General features: G+C 37.9%; 1 protein-coding gene across 2 annotated transcripts in view; it reads right to left on the bottom strand.

The window, feature by feature from the left end:
- Nucleotides 1–19,184, bottom strand: part of phf14 (PHD finger protein 14) — a 94,047-nt gene that overhangs the window by 62,821 nt on the left and 12,042 nt on the right. For both annotated transcript variants that reach the window (XM_022746642.1, XM_022746643.1), the window contains exon 4: nucleotides 14,643–14,775. In XM_022746642.1, coding sequence (XP_022602363.1) covers nucleotides 14,643–14,775 — 133 coding nt within the window. The remainder of the gene's footprint in view (nucleotides 1–14,642; nucleotides 14,776–19,184) is intronic.

Genomic DNA, 19,184 nt, shown 5'->3' with positions numbered 1-19,184 from the left:
CAACAACATCATTGTAAGATGGTGTGACAACAAAGCTGTGAACCTACTTTCTTCTTTCATTGGCATCGAACCAGTAGGAAATGTGAAGCGCTGGGATCGAAAATCCAAAACACACATAATGGTTCCCAGACCAGCCATTGTTGAAGCATACAACAAGTTCATGGGAGGTGTTGACCTCCTTGATATGCTGTCTGCACTTTACAAATTCAGCTTCAGATCCCGAAGATGGTATATGTACATTTGGTGGCACACTGTCACAGTGGCAGTCATCAATGCATGGAACCTGTTCAGAAGAGACCAGAAGAAACTGGAGCCCCAGATGAAACTCATGGCCTTGAGAAGGTTTCAGGCTTCTGTTGGCACTTCTCTCACCAGTGCAGGAAAGGGCAGAATCAAGTGTGGCAGACCACTATCCTCTCCAGAGCCAGATGCAACACCTCCCCGTAAAAGACCAAACTCTGGAGTGCCTCCTGATGTGAGAAAGGATGGTACTGATCATTTCCCAACATGGGAAACCCGACAAAGATGCAAGCACTGCACAGGCAATCACTTCTCACATGCCTACTGCTGGAAATGTAAAGTCCATCTTTGCCTGAACAAAGACAGAAACTGTTTTTTTGCCTACCACAGGGCAAAATAAAAGGTAAAAGGTACTGATACAGATACTGTATGCAGGTAGTACTTCTACAGTGGTCATGTGTATTGCTCTTCTGTTTGAAATATCTCAAAATGAATAAGATGATATGAGTAATTTTAGGCTCGTTATGGCATGTACTATTCTGTTCAGTAATGTTTTCTTCTCAACATGAATGAAAGTATGCATAGCTTCTGGAGCAATTTAAATGTTCTATAAATGTCTGTAAATGTTCTATAATGTTTCTTTGAATGCATAGTTCCTACAGTAAGTTTACAGGATAAGTTTACATGAACAGCTTTATGGCTTACTGCAGAATACTGTAGCATTTTTCACATTAAACGTACCACAAATGTTGAAAATGTTAAGGCTGTCTTTGTGTATGTGACGACAGATTTTTTTTTTTTTTACTGTTCTTTGTTCTTACCTCAAGGGAAAATAAAAAGGTTGTAAAAGGTTTCAACTTTGAAAAAAACAGAACCAGAATAATTGAAATGTTCCAAATGCAATGAGCAATATTTGATTTTGTTTCTAAAATAAACATTGTTGTGGTCAATAAATTGCCATTAATTCCTGACGAATCAAATATGATACAAAAAAAATATCATATATGCAAATGATTTCATAAAAAAGTTTTTTTTGATTTTGTCAAAAGGTCCAATGAAGACTTCAATTTAAAAAAAATTAGAATTTTTTGACTATTATTTCATGTGTCAGGCTTCAATAAATAATAATCAATAAACTAAAAAGGATGGATAAACCAGTTAAGCTACTGATAACTCCACTGGTGCAATTAATTCACAGCTGAATTATGTCCTAACCTTGAAAAGAGAAGATCTACGTAGAACCACCAACTACCCAAGATGTGGCGATAACTGCTGCGTATTTCTACCCTGATTTTCCTCCACAGTATGTGGCAACAGCAGGATGCTAGCTACAAAATACTTCCATTCAACCTGTATTTTCTTATAAACAGGTATTACTGGAACACCTCTGGCAACAGTTGGGTGCTTCATCTTCACTGATTGGGCTTTGAACTGTGGAACTGGGGGTTGTGAATGACCACCATGCTGGCTTAACCGATTTATGGCTGAACCGTGGCACAAATCTTGAATGTTCCTTTTGAAATAAGTTACAAAGCTCAGACCGTTAAGCCATGGGTTGCTGGCTAATATGAGCTAAGCTGACAAAAAGTGATGACTACAGGATAGCTTCATAATCCCTGAGGGAAAGATTATCCTTGTCAGAAATGGCAAGCTTGGCAGAAAAAAAGAAGGGGCAAGGTAGAGTCGACTGAACCAAGAGAAGTACTTTTAACTGTATTGAAATTTCATAAAAAGAATAGTTTGATTGCCTTCAACAAACATATGCAGATGTATCCCAACATGAAAATATGAAATCATGTGTGCATGAAGACACAGAATAAAGGTAATGGGGGGGAATGTTTATCCATGGGATGAAAGAAAAAGGGATGAGCACCTCACAAGAGTGTTTCACAGTAATCATCCGTCTGTGCAAAGGTTTCTACATCTCCTAACAGGATCTGTGGAACTCAGAGTGGTCTTTGGGTTCTTGGTTATCTCTCATACTAAGACCCTTCTCCCTGACTGTTCAGTTTGGCCGGGTGGCTCAAGGAAGAGTCCTGGTTGTTCCACACTTCATGTCAGAATAATGGAGACCACAGTTCTTCTTGAGAACCTTCAATGCAGCAGAAATGTTTTTGAGCCTCGACACAATTTTGTCTCTGGCTTTGCAGCCAGTTTCTGTCAGCTCTGAGACCTTATACAGAGCTTATAAAGATAGTGTGTGTCTTTCCACATTTTGTCCAATCACCTGAGCTTACCACAGGTGGACTCACATCAAGGTGTAGAAACATCTCAGAGATGATCAAGAGAAATGGAGGAACCTGAGCTAAACTAAACGACAAAGGTCACAGCAAAGTGTCTGAATACTTATGTCAATGTGATATTTTAGTTTTTCCTTTTTAATAAATTTCCTCAAATAGCTAAAATTCTGTTTTCGCTTTGTTATTATACAGGATTCAGTAAAGACCGATGATGGATTTTTTTTATTTTATAGTAAAGCTGCAACATAACAAAATGTCAAAGAATTCTGAATGCACTACAGCTGTGCGTGTACCAAATAACTCAACCAGGCGACATATTTAAAAGAAAAATAACAATAAATGAGAGGAGAAACATAATGAATGCAGATACTTCCATACAGAGCTCAATGGTCAGTGAATGGTTTGATGAGGATGGAAACCAGATCTCAGCCCAACTGAACACTTATGTTAGACATCTATCTCCAATATAACCTTCAGAACAATAAATGACGAAATAGCAAATTGAAGACTCTATGACAAGGACTGAAACTGTTCTGCAGGCTTGTGGAGAAACAAAACCTTAATATGCCATTTTATGTTGAATTTTCCATTTGTCACAATAATGATCAAGTTGTTTAAAGTCATTTTTAAGCAAGAATGCTAAAAAAAAAAGTCACTTATCACAGTTTTTCAAATATAAACATTTACTGTTTTTTTGTCTTTTATGAAAGTAGCTGAATATCTTTGGATTCTCGACTGTTAGTCAGACAAACAATCTGAATACAACAGCTGTGTCCCAATGCTTCATGCTTTAAAAGCTGGATCTAAAGATCCGACTGGACTGTCCCATTTGGAAGGCTCCTTCAAATGCGGCCAAAAAATGCGTTCTTCTTTTCCTGGGCAACAAAGGCTCCAACAGGTGGATCTTGTGCGGCCCAACCTACCCCTAGATTGATTGCGTTCTGGTAATGGCAGCAAACAACACAGACAGGCAGCCTGAAGATTACACAACTTTTTGTGAAAAAAAGTTGTCTTGTTAAAGTTGCTAGGCGGTATGCAGCCCCTAAATTGGGACATTTATACTTGAGCTCTGGGAAAAATGAATATATAAAATATATATAAAAAATATATAAAAATGCTGACTGAACCTTTGGCACATTTGACTTTGTACTGTTAAATGAGATTTTTCAGACTAAACAAATTAATCAGTGAAAAGATCAGCAATCATATCAAAATCAAAACCTATATGGCTGAACCACGTAAAGTCAATTTGAGAAATCGAGGACATAGTTGAAAACTGTTGTGGAAGTCACTAAATATTGATAGATGATGTAATATGCTGATCAGCATATGGATGATATCTTCATGTGGTATTTGCATTATGCCTAGTGTCAGCTGGTTTCAGCTCTTTATTTATTTGCTTCTTTCCTACTCTCTGTTCTAACATATACAGTGTTTCAATACATCTGGATACAGCGGTGTAAACAGTTTCAGTCCATGAGTGACTGACTGAGTGACTGAGTGTAGCCAGTTCGTGAAAAGTTAAAAAAAAAATTTCCTGCAACCAACTGACCAATCAAGCTTTGGTAGATTGGGACTCTTGAGATCGACTGTTTGGGGACAGCCCTGTAAAATACAACACCACTTTCACATCACTGGATCAGAAAACAAAGACAGTAATTATGTGCCTGCAATGTAATAGCATTGAAGGCATATATTATTATTCTGCAGCATTCACATTATTGTTATTCATCTTTATTATTATTCTATTCTATTGTTATTCTATTATTCTTTATTATTATCTACTTCTGCCTTTTTACAGTCTCTAACTACTCCCTCATACTTTGTCCTACAGAAACCATTCAACTATCAAAACCTTTGTTTTTATGTAGATTATCAGAAGTATTCAACTTTTTGATATTATTTATAATTTTTGAAATATTAAGCTTTTTATGAATTCTTTTTACCATTCAAATGAATGGAGACCATGTTCAAATCCTTGAAATCTTCAGCCTCTAAACTTTAACTACTGTACTTCAGCATACTTTCAGCTACAGACTTCATTCAACCTTTAAACTGTAGACAAGCCTTTCACCTATTAAGCTTGTATTAAAAATTTTGATGTTTGATATGATAACAGTTTTTGAATTATCAGTTTTAGTATCATGATGATCATTTTTGAGTCTATAATGGGTGTATATTGCACAGAATGTTCAAGTCTAGAGTGGATGACATCATCGCTAGAGGGGGAGAAGCTCTAGAACTCCTCTGAAAAAATTCTGTCTAACTCGTCCTCAAGGCCACATATTTCAATCTTCACATGTCATGGCTTGCTCAATAGTAGAAATATTTGTACTGTTTCATACAGTTTGTCTACCTCAGCACAGGGACTTAGAGAATTTGAACATTAGCCTCCAAACGATGGGAGTCCCTTCCACCTCTCCCATTGACTGCAATACAAATTCAGGAGCTGATATCCCGAGAAATGCATACGTGACATTTTTCTGTAACTCGCTCCTGTGTCCACATTTTTGGCTCCAGAAACACCAAAGCCAGATATGCAGTGCACGAATGTCTTGTGCCCGTCACGGTCTGCTCATGGTTCTGATAGGAGTTATGGTTTTTTCATGAATAGCAGTCATTTGAGAGGCTCGCCGAGCCAAAATCACACCCAGATCTGGTCAGCTCTGTGTCTTTCAGCTAGACATAGGTGTTGGAACCAGCTCGTTAAGAGACTATCTGAGAACATTTTTACACAATGATTTAATTCTACTGATGTCTTTTCACTGATAGTAATGACGCCATTCACATGTTGACATGCTGACGTCAGTGTGGTGTCCTATCATTAGTGGGTTCTGTTACTGGTAGAGTTTATTGCCGTTCTGTCTGAACACAGTTAAAGTTGCTGTTTTCTTCATCACAGTGTTTAACTACCTGCTGTACATTCAAACTTACACTATTTCTGGTCCAGCACTTAGGAGTTCCCTGCTCCTTTTAGTGACTTTCACTAACTCAGCAGTTGTTTACATGCTGTTCAGATCTGCTAGTTACTTTAGCGTAGCAGTTAGCACTAGCTTCTCTCTCTCTCCCTCTCTCTCGCTCGCTCTGTGTGGTGTTTGTAGTTGTAACTGCAGCAGACATCACACACACACACACACACACTATTAACAAAGTATCCAGGGAGAAATGGACAAAGCTGATTCTTATTGGCTAATTAGATTCATTACCAATTAATTGGTTGATTTAGTTTCTGTTCTCACTTGGGAACTGATATATCTGATAACGTAAAGATGTTTTATAATTTTATCGTTTTATCATATATTATTATTATCACCCTATAATGTGTTTTACCTCTCTCTCGCCATTTTCAAATGTAACACAGTAAAACATTTTAACTGACTTACTTTGTTCTTTTATCTGAGAACATTTTTACAGTGTGGTGTCCCATCTGAGTTTCTGTTACTGGTAGAGTTTATTGCTGCTCTGTCTGAATAGAGTTAATGTTGCTGTTTTCTTCATCACAGTGTCTAACTACCTGCTGTACATTTAAACTTACACTAGTTCTGCTCCAGCACTCAGACCTCTCTGCTCCTCTTAGCGACTTTCACTAACTCAGCAGTTGTTTACATGCTGTTCAGATCTGCTAGTTACTTTAGCTTTGCAGTTAGCACTAGCTTCTCTCGATCTCCCTCTCTCTCATTCGCTCGGTGTGGTGTTGTTGTAATTTCCCTGTAGAGAATTGTGATATTTACTACATCTTCAGCCACATCCGCTGACTTTAGGCACAGCTCCACTCGTTAACCGGACTAAAATTTACTATAATTAATAATGATAATTATTAATGTTATTAGCTGTCATTTCTATCTTCATCAGTAGGAGCCATTACATTACTACTGCAGTTACTGCCGTTACTATCACTATCATTAATATTGCTTTCATTTTACGTTCTTGTTCTTTTCCTCTGTGCTCTCTCTTACTCTCTCTCTTGCTCTCTATCACTCTTTCTCTCTCTCCAGCCCAACAAGTCGAGGCAGATGGCCGCCCACCCTGAGTCCGGTTCTGCTCGAGGTTTCTGCCTCTTAAAAGGAAGTCTTTCCTTGCCACTGTCGCCTAGTGCTGCTCTTGGTTGGAATTGTTGGGTCTCTGTAAATAATATTGTAAAGAGAAGGTCTAGACCTGCTCTATTTGGAAAGTGCCTTCAGACAACTTATGTTGTGAATTGGCGCTATACAAATAAAAATCGACTTGACTAAGTGAAGCTAACTGTGAACTCTAACTGTCATCCCTGAAAATTTTCCTCAAAAAAAGTCAGACAAGCTCCCACAATCCAACAATTTCCAACCTTCATTGACAATTTTTATATCAAAAATGTAAAGATTTTTTTTTTGTCCTGTATCACCCAGTTTTGGTCTCTTTCTGATTCTCATTCGTTTTACAGTTTTTGAGGAAGTGATGGAAGTACCCGCCACTTCTCCCATTGACTGCAATACAAACTCAGGAGCGTGTGTTACTGGGCAGAAATGGGCATAGCTGATTCTGATTGGCTAATTAAACTCATTAATTCTTAGCCTTTTAACTCAGGTATGAGAGCAACTGTCAAAGATGAATTAACACAGTGTATTTGCGTGTGTTTGCGTGTACTTGTGTGTGCGTATTGATGTGTGATTCTTTGCGTGTGTGTACATGTCTTTCTATAAGTGTGAGGACAATTTTGGTTAAAAACCATTATTGTGAGGTCATTTTGGCCGGTACTGACAACCTCAAAGGGCTGTTTGAAGGTTAAGCTTACGCAGTTACCAACACCACATACACACATACATTGAAAGACACACAAACTCCATCATCACCATATGGATATTAACTGTATAAGTGTCTCAACCTGGTAACACAAGCTTTTTGGAGGCTCTATGATAGACAGCTCTACTGCCACACACAACAATGCACATATTGACAGACACACACAAACAACATCTTACTTTTTTGATATTAACCCTAAAAAAAAAAGTCTCAACATGGTAAGAGGGAATCATTGGCTCCGTTATACAAAACCTACAGCCAAACACAGAAGCACAGACACTTTCAAAATAAGAGTCTCAAAAAGGTAAGAGATAAGGTAGGTCATAAAAGTTATAACGTCTTTTATGAAGCTATCGTCTATATGACGATATAGTGGTATAGCTTTATTGCAGATGAACTTCTGTTACAGCATGCACATGTGTTTGAAAATTACAAATTTGGGTTTGAAACCATCAGTGTGAGGTTATTTTGGCCAGTCCTGACAGCTTCAAAAGGCTTTTTGAGGGACACCTGCATTGACTGAGGTCAGTGTCAGGATAAGTCTCTGACATGAATGAAACTGAAAGGTCCTTTGTACAGATTGAAATGTGAGGAGTGAAGTACATGCACCAAGCAGCAGGCACATTCAAAATTTCTCCAGGAATTTTTTTTTTAATTATTAACATTTATCTTTTTTATAGCAAACTATCATTGACAAGCAAACACTGCTGTCATGTAATGACAAATTAAGCAACCTGGATTTACAGCCTACTGAAGAAAGGAAAAACAGTAGATTAACACATAAATATCAGAAAAAAGGGCCGTTTGGCATTTACAGTCAAGTGGAAAAAGAAGCAAAATAGGAACTTGTGTTATGGTAAAAATGCCTGCCTGTATGACTGGCCAGAGGCTGATAGTCAACAGGCAGGCAAGTAACAGGACTCCTCTATGTACCCTGTGTAGATGCTTGCTTTGTAGACACCTGCTCATCCCATCTTTTGATCTCTTGCTACCTTTCATGTCAGCCTCTCTTCTGGTCTGAGAAGGGATGATGGTGTCCGGACAGTAATGCAAACACAAGAACAAAGAAAAGCAGTGCAGTCGAGCATCAAGACGGAGTCCAGATACTGGCAGCTCATCTCTCATCTCTACCTCAAAGTCCTCCCTCATTTAACCTTGTCTTAACCTTGAAAAAGGCTCTTTCTGATGGTAAAATGAGCTAGCATGTTACAAGGACACCTTTTCAGCATGATTATTTCCGATATTAGGACTATCCATCTCACAAGTCCTCAAATTAGCGAATCAAGATTTCAAGATATAGATTTAAAAATAAGACTTAAAAAATAAATTAAAAAATAAGATTTTATAGAACATTTTTTTCTGTTGATCTATATAATTTAGTCTATATGCTGTTGGAAAAAAATGCCCATAGCAATGGATGCTTGCTTTATCTGACCAACAGTCAAAAACACAAACATATCATGTTTTTTTGACATCATCACTCCCATAGAGAATGCAGCTAACTAAACTTGTGGCCTTATTAGAAGGTATAGCTGCATGTCATCAGTATAAAATTAAATAAGAATCCACTGCAGTGAATACAGTTACATTGCTCAGTAAAGATATTAACAGACGGGTGACAAATTAAAAGAAAAACTAATATAAAGTGTCTGAGGAAGGTATTGGGCAACCATGCAACACTAGAGCAGCTTCAGTGCTCCTGGGCTTTGTTTCTACAAGTGTCTGGACTCTACTGGAGGATGAACCATTTTTCATAAAGATATTCCCTTAGTGTTTAGATGATGGTGGTGGAGAGTGCTGTCTAACACGTCAGTCAAATTCTTTCAAAGGTGTTCAACTGGGTTTAGAATTGGTGACTGTGAAGGCCATAGAATATGATTCACATCGTTTTCATATTCATTAAATCCTCCAGTGACACCTTGTGCCCTGTGGAGGAGGACATTGTCATCCTGTCTCTCTCATTTTTCAGGTTTCTTCAAGTTTTTCTTTTAATTTCTGGATATAAGAGATAAAATGGGACCCTTAAGGCGCTCATAACCTATTTGTGGCCAATAAAGAGACTGTCACAGTCAGTTAATAAGAATATAATGGTCAGTTACTCAAATTTAGTAAAACAAAGCACATGCCACCATCTGCATCATTAGTTGACAGCAGACAGCAGCATCAGAGCAAGGAAAGTTTAGTTTACAGCAGCAAATACGCAAAATTGAGAAGCTGCAAGGCGGCTACTGTTCTGGCATTTTTACTTGATAAATGAGTGAAACGATAATTTGATTTGATTATTTGAAACATATTGTGGACTAATTTTCTGCCAATTGACCAAGTGCTTAATGAACTATTCCTTTCAGCAAGAATAATATTTTTGTTCAACATGTCCGCTGTAAAACTTTCCCTATCTCTAAAAACACTGGCCTTTGTAATGTTCAACAGGTTACTGTTGTTACACCAGCTATGTTGCATTCAAAGATAATGATCATGTAGTAAAAACAGGTTGCACCATAAAAATTAGAGCAGGTGGAAGTCATTCCTGATTAACTATTACCAGGGCAGATTGGTTAGTGAGTAAGGATAGATGAGCCAAAAGGATTGTTTCATTGATACTTACATTGGACTAGGAGCATATTGTCCATGACAGACTATATCTCTTTAAATGTGCAGTTACCATTATGTGGAATAGAGTATGAGACTGACTTTATGCTGCATCCATTTGAGATGGGAATTTCTTCTGGCACCCCTTGGTTAGCTGTATGAGAAACTTGTAACTACTATTAACTTGTAACTCGGTCATAATTACACATAAAGCTGATCTTTATAATAACCCCCCATCCCATCCCATGATTTCCGGCTACTTTATAAACAGTTTCATCATGAGTGAGTGAGTGATGAAACTGATGACAGGATGTAACTATTTAATTCACTGGGCACCTCAGAGGCTACCGACAGCTACCAGACACTTTTAAGGTGGAATGTTTTCTTGAGTGTTACTTGATGTTGATTGATGTTTGGAAATCAATCAATACACCCTCAATGTCAATATGACAACTTTGACAATTTTGTTTGTTTTTATCAGCTCTCTACATGACATACACTTTAGTGATGACTGGATCTTAAAACTCATAAAATTTTCATCAACTTGATTATTTGAACTGTAGATATTTTATTTCATCAGTTAGAGAAAAAAAGTAGCCGAGCATCATTCCAGTGGTTCCAGCAGTTCTACGCCTGGGGACATTATGTTACCCTATCAACCAGAGAGAGAGAGAAGTGACCAAAAAAGCAAGTGTGTCCCGTTTTGCTGCCTCTCTCCCTCATTGACTCCAGAAGTTCTATTTACCATCATAAAGAGCAGCAGGATCAGAAACTGAACTCAAGGATGTGTTCTGTCTGTCTGTCCATCTCCTCCACTCTTAAATCACAGCAGCTCCTACACACAACAAGCAGCTTCATTACAATCAGCTGATCAGAGAGTGTGTGTGCGCATGTTGCAAGTGCCGGTTATATGTGGTTGTATACGATAAACTGTGGCAGGCAAATTAAAATTTAGTATTAATTTAATACTACAAATAATAAGTTGCTACATTAATTGGAAGCCAAATATCATCTCGACATTTGCAAAGGCATGAGCAATCGGCGATATCGTCCATCGGCACAACCCTAATACTTGAATAATGTTATCTGTACAATTGATATCTGTCCAACAAAAGGACATCTTATAATAAATAATACTTGTTTGAAATAATGGTTTACCATCAGTTGCCAGTTTATGCACGACTTATTTTTATTGGCGAAGCTCCACCCCATGTCAGCACACATACTATATTATTTACCTCTGTTCACCGAAGCACTGTCATATCAGTCCATGGACAAAGATGCTTGCCCCAGAAATTCTAAAATAAAATCAATTTCTTATAAAACATGGCCACATCAACAATTGTGCTTATTGGAGAAAAATACATACTCTCAAAGGCAGGGCAAACCACCCTGCCTCAGCACAGCAGTTCTCCACAATCAAATAGCTAGGTATCAAAATTCCAACCCAGCCCTCCTCAAAATAAACACCTGGAAAGGCCTGAATTCATTACCACTAGCAACACCTTAAATGACAGTGCAATACTTAATAGTACACAATTTAAGACCTGGGAGGAATATGGGTCAACAGCCAGTATGATAACGGGCAAGAAATATACTCCTAATACACAGGATAAAAGAGTTTGTAAAGTTGATGGACAAGGAATCTAAAACAAATCCATGTCAGTAATATTCTTGCCCTAGTATCTGATATCTTATTGGAACTGCTCAGTCACAGCTGCTGAATGAGGTGTGTGAGATTCTGATGTGACTGCAGGCTTTTCTCCCTGCCTTCAAGTGTGGACATTCAGTCATAACTATATACATGGCCAGATATCACAAGAGAGTAGTGAGAACATGGTTTTCTTTTTTTGTCATTGTTGTTTGCTTGTTTGTATTGGCATATCGGGTAACTTGTGCCTTTTAATGGACCCTGAGATATACTGGAGGAAATATTCCATGTCAGAGATTTAAAGAATTAATGATGTGTCAATGTGTCAGATGTGTAAAAATGTGAGGGAAAAAAGAAACAAAAGATAGCTGAGTTATTAGAGTAAACTTCCATTAGCACAACAGATCTATCCATTATGAGCACAAGTACAAAGGAATGCCAAACCTACGGCTAGAATTCAGTTCCATATTTCCTGCTAAAGAAAAAAGGAAAAACATTTATGTCTTTGAAGAAGAAAATAAGAACTGGCCACAAGTGCCACAGCCTCCTCTCTCTCAAGCCTCCATTGTAAACCACTCAGTCTCCCTTCTATGTCTTTTCAGGGAGATTAAACATGTCTCAGAGGAATAAAATATCAACCAACCAAACGAACAAGATACATTTAAGACATGCTCCTAATATCTGCTGTCTGCCAATGGAGAATTGGTGATTAGGACTGTTCCAACCCTTCACTACTGTGTGTGTGTGTGTGTGTGTGTGTGTGTGTGTGTGTGTGTGTGTGTGTGTGTGTGTGTGTCATAAAAGAGTTCAAGTTGGACTGTATGAGATAACCTAACAAGTGTTGCTTGCACCTCAGAGGTGTTCACAGTTCAGCCAGTTAAAGTAATGGTGGCCTACATCAGCAAAATGTTTGTGCGATATTGTCTTATGTGTGTTAAATGTAGGATGGGAATTGATTAGATTTTATTGATGCCAATACTACGATCTACATAATATATTCATGAGGTTATTATAAAGATCATCTCTACCTGTTATTAAGACGGAGCAGAGCAGCATAATCGCTTGTTCTTTTTCCCTATAAGATTTGTGACTGTGTGACTGGGTCACCACCTGCACTGCACTGGATTTATTCTCACTGGTACAAGTTGCTTTCGATTCTTAATGAATCATACAAAAACAGAATTTTTATTTTCTCTGCAGTTTCATTGCAAAAAAGACATCTAATAACATTGCAACATTTATTGCAATTTTTAAAATAAGCTGCCCCAAATTTAGGTATTTTAACTGCAACAATCCCAAATAAAAGCTAGCAAAATCCTGGAGGGACTGGATTATTTGTAACCAAGGAGACCAATAACCAATATGCCAACAAAATGAGACATTTGAAATATATATTAAATCCTGCATTGTTAACAGCCATGTTTCCAGGACCAGGTAGTAATCTGCTTCATGAATACATCCCCTTTCAAACAGCAAAGGGTCCAGTGATTCAATTGAGGCTTTTGAAAACAGGGTTGGGGTTTGATAGCATTTTAACAAGTATGAATCCAGTAACAAGCTAGTCATGGAATTAACATTAGTTGACAACAACTGATATGACCTGCCATTTTTATTTTAACTGGGGAAAGTGACAAACAGCACCAACAGAAAACAAGAAACTGCTACCTGAGCTTTGTGCACTTTGAGCTTTACTAGAGATGAGTGGTTAAGATTTTATCAATTCTACTGCTCTCATCAACACTCTATACTTTCTTATTACTAAAAATATTTTTAAAAAGTAATTTAAAAAAAGAATAACTTCAGGACAAGATCATCCTTATTCTCACTGCTGATGTGGATTCACTGCAGGTGGAGGGAGGAGGGGCTGGTTTGGAGGGGGCTGCCATCTCAGCCAGAAAGTCTACATGAACTTGCTCAACTTTAATATGTGGTGAACTCTCATTTTATGGTTAACACAGACCGCAACACCGCTTTTTTCTGCAAGTTTATACTTATTTAATGGATGTTCTGATAAATTACTCTTTTCCTTATTGCTTGTAGAGGTTTTATTGCACAGACAGTAACAGCAAAGCTGTTGTCAAATCAAGTAAAATGTTTAACTTCACACCCAATGTCATGTTTTCCTCCATGGCCTCTCTCCCTTGCTATCTGCTCTGTCTGTGGAGGAGCTGAGGTCTGCCCTCAGTCAAACACCAGAGCAGAGACAAAGAGAAAGAAGAAGCTGCTAGTCTCAATCACTAGTTCAAGTGCCAATATAATGCTCCCCAGTGTTTCCCCTTCCATTGCTTTTAGGGGACAGAGGGTCCCACTTAGGGGTGGGCCACTGCCCCAAGAAACCAAAGAAAAAAAAAAAAAAAAAAAAAAAAGGCCAAACAAACTAACATATTTCCTCAAGTAAAAACCAGGAGTCAATTAAAAGCCAGGTCTCCAATAATGGAAAGGGGGCTTGGTCAACACAAACAAATAAAGGCCAGCCCCTAAATACAATTCTCAACAGCCGGACAGGATTAGAGGACAACAAAGAAAACTGGATCAGAATGCGTGAATCAGATACTTCAGATGAGTAATCCAGAACAACAAACAAGAAAGTGTTCAAGACATTTTGAGTCACAGCACACAAAAAATGACGGAAGAGGTTGGTGTGAATAATAAAAACAGATAGCTTGTTCAAACCTACTTTCACACTTCCACACAGCAGGGCATTTGTAGGGTAAAATTGGTCAGTGGTGTGATTGATAGATGTGTGAAAGCATGACAACAATATCAGTGTATACCATTGCCACTACGTCAAAACTGTGCTTGAACTAAAAACAACTGTGTAATCACCTTTTAACTTGTAGTAGTAGTACAGCCACAGTTAATACAGTGCATTAAGTACTAAATTACTTTTATCTGGGGATTTGTACTGTCTGATAGGCCAACTTCAGATCAAAGTAAGACTCTATAGCATAGATGCCCTTGCACAAAGGTTGGCTGAGGTCAAATTTCACTTTTAAGTGGGATCCTCTCAGTTGTTCTGAAGAGTACCACCTAATGAAGCAGTCATGACAAATACTGCGGACTGTTGTCTGACTGATTTTAAGTATGAATCTGTCCTAGCTCCACATATGTCACCACACTGATACTGGACTAACTCTGAAGCTTACCTTCATGCACAGTCACCCCACAGTTGTCACACTGGATGATCTCGTCTGCGTCCTCGCTGTTGTCTCCCAGACAGACGCAGCAGATCAGGATGTGCTGAGTGCTCCAGGTCTGGGATCGATCCAGCAAGGCATCCTGGGGAATCAGGAAACAGAGACACAGTAAAGCCACTTATCAACACCCTATGCCTCTGATCAGACCACAGATCCAGTAACTGACAGTAAATGCCATATACAATACTCATGAACACTGTGCTAGGTGAATTAAAACAAAAGCAGAAGTATTCTCCTGGAATCACTCAGATACCATCTAAACCTCTCACTGGAAAATATGGTGACTTTGTGACTCACTGTTGTTTGGTATTATGGAATGCCATACAAAGTAGATGTGCTGCAATGTGAAGTCCAAATACTTAGTGGTTTACATTACTAGGACAAGGTAGAAGACTTACTTCAATACTCAAGCACTTGTTCGAGTTGCAGTTCTTTCAAAGAGCTTTTAGCATGAGGTCTGGTCCACAAGAGCTTTGTCTAAACATGTCTCAGTTGCCTAAATTTGTCAAAATAAGTATAAACTCAAATGTTTATATGCTTGAACATGATTAAAATTATTTTAAAAGGTCAGTTATAATCATTAAGATTCAAGCAACTACAGTATCTTAAATGGGAAAGAGTAAACAAGACCAGTAAGCTCACAGGCATCCAAAGTTTGGCTACTTGACTGTTTATGATACTTATCATATTCACTGCTACATCTTAAAACTAGAATTCTGAATAAGCATCATGATGAATTAGTTTCTCTTTTGGCCAATATAGGCCATAAGTTTGATGTAATTGGCCAGGGGGTGGAGTGTGTCTATATGTTGTTTCAAAACACTGTCCAAATATTTGTGATGACCTCATTATTGAAGATGATCTCAGATTCTCAGTCAGATTCTCTATTCATTGAGATAAATGTAAACAATGGTAAAAACTTCATTGTTGGAGTCATCTATCGACCCCTAAACTCTGACTTTGACATTTTTAAGAATAAATTGGATCAACTATTATATAAATAAAAATAATAAGAATTATTTCATTCTGACTCTGAATCTATTCAACACACCATACCTGAAAAGTTAATTAGACATGGGGATGCCAATCAGGAACCTTGGGGGCAAAGGGCATTTTGAAACCCATCAACAAAAAGAATAAACTTTACAAACACTATATCAACAATACAAGTGATTCAAACAAAGAATCAAATACAAAATACAAAAACAAGCTCACACATGTGATTTGAATCAGCAAGTGAAGACATGAGACTGAACTTATTCAGGCTTTTCAGGGTGATCAAAAGCAAACCTGGAAGGTACTAAATTAAGTCCTCAGCTGGGGTCACAGAACCGTGCCTTCTGACACCAAAAGGAAACACATTAGAGGATGCCAGCAATGATCTTGAAAATGTTGACCTTGCTGATAGTTTCATTTTATCTCCATAGGTGAAAATCTCTCGAACAAAATTAGCCAACCAGTGGGTGCTCCTTTTTGAAAATAATTTATTTATACATATATATATGTATATATATATGTATATATATTTATACATATATATACCCTTCTCTCACAAACAGTCCATGCTTTTAGCATGCCAGAGAGACACAGAACGAGACCAAGGGTCAAAGGGTCAGCTCCAGAGGATCAAGCAAAGGACACCAGGCAACTGGAGAATATAGGCAAAATCCCCAGTTTGTAACAATAAGACTCTGTCTATTGATATTTGATTGTTTTCTTACATAGGACAAATAACACCAAAATGACTGATTATCACTAAAGTGTGAATCCTGGCCTCTCTGTGCATGAACACGCACGCACGCAACACCACACCAAAGCTCCCTTCCTCTGTCCCTCTCTAGATAAGAGTCATAAACTACAACCCACATTCTAATCCTGAGTAGTGACCAGCAGAACACCCTTCACAGACACAGATCTGAGGAAGAACGTAAATTTAAATATCTAACTGTTCTGTAACTCATGAGATGTTTCTATGTAATAGTTCAATCCCAAACTTCTATCCTATAGAATTTTTGAAATGTAACATGTAGACATTGTCTTATGTCTCATGTGACCATACTGTCAGCATCCTTCACACAAGGTAACACACACTACATGACATCCAGAATGTCCATATTATTACTATTACAGTTAAAGAACTGCTGTTTAATCCACATTTATAGACTATTAGCTTTAGGAAATGTTTATATTGTTGTTTGATCAGTTAACCACTGGTACTATGAATAATTCCAGGTTTGAGGGATGTAATACGAAATCCACACTTGTATTATTCCTGTCTGTCATTATTAGTGCCATTAGGTTTATATTTATATATTACATTTAATGCTTTATGGTCATGGTGGAAGACGGATGTGCGAGTTTATAGGTAAACTCTAGAATTACACTATTCAATGGAAAATTACTCTCTTCTCCAAGTTGAAACACAGGAGAAGATGGGTGACGCCCCTGAAACGTGCGCCAGCCCCCAGGGAATATGACAGTCGTGATCAATTCACACATTTGGTAGATGCTAAGACAAGAGAAGCTAGCAGAGAGAAACAATGCTAGAAGCAGAAAGCTAGAGCTCGAAAAGCGATGCAGAAACTAGAAGCTGAGAACTTTGCTCAAAGCTCAGAGTCCCGGCTCAAAGCCCGGCTCTGTAGCTATGGAAACTCTTAGCTCTAAGCTGCTAGCCACAAACCCATAGCTCTTAGCCATTTTTGCACTTTATCGTTTTGTCTGCGTCCTTTATTATTTCTTTGCCACGTGCTACAAGTAACATTCTTGTTGTTTACATGTGCAATCTTTTATTTTTATAAGCCAAGTCAAGACCAACTGAACCAAAACAACAGAAGTGCCTCAGAGTAATTTTGTAACTTTTAATCATCATCAAGTTTTCCTTTTTAAAGCTTTTTGACAACTTTAGAGTCAACTGGTCAACGCCAGTCTCCTCTAAAGTTATCCAGCCAAAGTGAAGAGCATTAGAGTTTATTTCACATCAGCCCACAAGAGACGCCGGCAGATAACGCCTCTGCACGACCGCCTGCAGAGAAGCCAACCAGAAATCAAGAGTGCCTGAGAAAGAGAGTCTCCTGGCAAACTCCACCAGAGCTGAATCGCTGAGACACCAGCAGAATCCGTCACAGTGATAATGGGACACGGCCTCCAGGAGAATCCACCTAGATCCCGCGTCTCCAGGGTTACCATGGCAACCACAGCCACCTGGGTTCCAGCCAAGGGTCCTCAGATACAGCACTACTCACAGTAGGCCGATCTTAACACTCTGCTCATGGTTGGGTTGATGTCGAAATATAGTAATATTTAATCATCAAATCTCATTCGTAGATGTAGTATCATTAGCTGTATAGCCATAGTGTATAGCCATTAAATACTCTCCCACCAATGCCAACTCATCACACCACTCATTTCATTATTTTCATCTTTATGATTATTACAACTTGCATTTACTCTGTAGATAGTAGTTTAGTTAATAAACTCCTTTATTTACACCCAGTTGTTGTCCTGTTGTATTCTTTTGACGTAGAGACTGGAGATCCATTGAATCGAGAAGTCATGGCTTCTGATATGAGACTGACAAATTTATCAGTGAAGTAATACATTGTTTTTCTCCCAGAGGACTTGTACCCCATTTCAACGAGAGTAAATTCTAAATTATGGTGTTAACGCTACACTTCCCTCACAGACATACAAGACCAGAAAAAAGCATTTTTTAGAGGGAAACAAACAAACTTAAATGCAAAAGTTTTAGTGTGGTTTGCAAAGGTCCACAGGTGTGAATGAGCTTGATTACACTGTCAATTTTTTTTTTTTTTTAATTTGTGTACACTAAAAGGCTGTGGTCTTCAAAACTGGTTACTCTACTGAGCTACTATTTTTATTATGAGTCTTGCTGTTATTTTTTATCTACCATTTATTTCTGATTGTGTATCTCACCTATTAAATTGATATATGGACTGATGGGATAGATGTTTTGGACCATTTAAGTTATTCTTTTTAGAGTTTTAGGTATTAGGATTTAGGTGTTTTTGGGGCTGAAATTGTATTTTGTGCATACTCACAAGGTCACAAGCTTATTGGGGTATCCCATTTTCACCTATTGCTATTATCATAGTTGTATATTTTGTATTCTATTTTGAATTATTATTTGTGTGAAATGAAATGAAATGAAATGAAGTGGTGTCACTGAACTGAATCTGAATCATTTTGGGATCAAGTCCAGTGTGAGTAATGATAAATGCTGATATTTGTGTAAACATGAATGTACACGTGTATTTTGAAATACCTTCAGATTTGTTGTCTAAACAGCTTTTACTTCTATTAGTCTGACTACTAAATTGCTGTTTCATTGTTTTCTTGACATCTAAAATGAGAGCAAATAGTAAACGGCTACTTTCACTAAGAGGCAACAACCCATGTAATAAATATATTTATCACCTTTAATCAAAGTAATCAAATAAATCAATTAGTGTAAAGTAAGGTTTTTTTTGTTTT

Source organism: Seriola dumerili, unplaced genomic scaffold, assembly GCF_002260705.1.
Source record: "Seriola dumerili isolate Sdu_G_001 unplaced genomic scaffold, Sdu_1.0 BDQW01000108.1, whole genome shotgun sequence".
Lineage (NCBI taxonomy): Eukaryota > Metazoa > Chordata > Actinopteri > Carangiformes > Carangidae > Seriola > Seriola dumerili.
Note: the sequence above shows the minus strand (reverse complement) of the source record. Positions and strands in the feature narration are given on the sequence as shown.